The sequence below is a fragment of the Pygoscelis adeliae genome, unplaced genomic scaffold, assembly GCF_000699105.1.
Source record: "Pygoscelis adeliae isolate BGI_AS28 unplaced genomic scaffold, ASM69910v1 Scaffold314, whole genome shotgun sequence".
Classification (NCBI taxonomy): Eukaryota; Metazoa; Chordata; class Aves; order Sphenisciformes; family Spheniscidae; genus Pygoscelis; species Pygoscelis adeliae.
Window position 1 is genome coordinate 1692419 of NW_008824668.1, and position 1107 is coordinate 1693525.

The 1107-nt window shown below is 45.3% G+C and overlaps 1 protein-coding gene across 1 annotated transcript in view; it reads left to right on the top strand.

Moving 5' to 3' along the window:
* The first annotated feature begins 246 nt into the window (after positions 1-246).
* Positions 247-1107, top strand: part of GNPNAT1 (glucosamine-phosphate N-acetyltransferase 1) — a 3312-nt gene continuing 2451 nt past the window's right edge. Inside the window, exon 1 of the mRNA XM_009322924.1 lies at positions 247-453. Coding sequence (XP_009321199.1) covers positions 282-453 — 172 coding nt within the window. The 5' untranslated portion in view covers positions 247-281. The remainder of the gene's footprint in view (positions 454-1107) is intronic.

Below are 1107 nucleotides of genomic sequence, written 5' to 3' on the forward strand. Positions count from 1 at the left end.
AACACAGAAGTGCCACATGTGTTGACTTTAGATAATGTGCACGGTGCCGGCGTGCACGCTCTTTGTTTAACCCGGCGGCCCAGTCCGGTGAAGGTCGGGTAGCTTCAATTGCAGATAAAGTGACCGGCGGTTCTGGTTTCATTCACCTTTCTTTACGTCCCTGAGGAACATCACGTGGCATGATGTGACCGGGGGAAACAGCATCTTTAGAGATTAAAACAAGAGCAAACCAAAATGTTCCTCACCCCCGTGCGTTCTGTTCCAGAACACCTGTTGCAGCCATGATGCCTGTTGCAACCGTGATGCCCGACGACACACCGATGTTTGACCCAAATATTCTGCATGAACTTGACTGGAGTGAGAACACGACGACGTTTTCCCCTGCTATTTCTCCTTTAGATCCAGGGGATGGCCTAGTTTTGAGACCGCTTTGCACAGCTGATTTAAATCGAGGTAGAATCCCGTTCAATGATCATCACCAACGAAAGCTGGGTGCTGAACTAGATAATACGTATTTCCGCGTGAACTCTCAATAGATGAGGATTGCTCATTTTATCTGATTCGGGTTATTTTTATCGGTAAGGAATCTGAGCACTTGGCACCATGGATTGGTGCTGTGTGGGGTGACCCTCAAAATTGGTTTTACTGTTTTAATAACCTCAGAAACAATCTTAAAATTCGAGTCAAATCGTTCAAATAACCCACAGCTTCCTATTCGCCACAGCTTTAGAGAGGGAGTACGGCTGTTCATACTGTTCCCTTTAATATAAAAGTAATGTGAACCAGCATATTATTCTTAGTGCATGGAGACTTCCTCAGTTCTGTGACTCGGATAAAAAGGTTGTTCTGAACATACAGCTTAATATTGCCTAATTCCAGGCTTTTCTTTCTTGAACGTGTGCATCTTCTGCACTCAAGCTGCAGTTTGCTGCTGATGCGTTAGCTGATCCTTCAGCGTTGCTCGAGGCAGGAGTTTGATTTTAAGATTACAGTCTAGTTCTATATCACGCAGAGCGCAGGCTTTTACATACAACTGAGTTGGATGGTGGGGATGTTAACCCTCCAAACAGCCGTGTCGGGTTGTTCTGTGCTATTTGGAGCTAATTG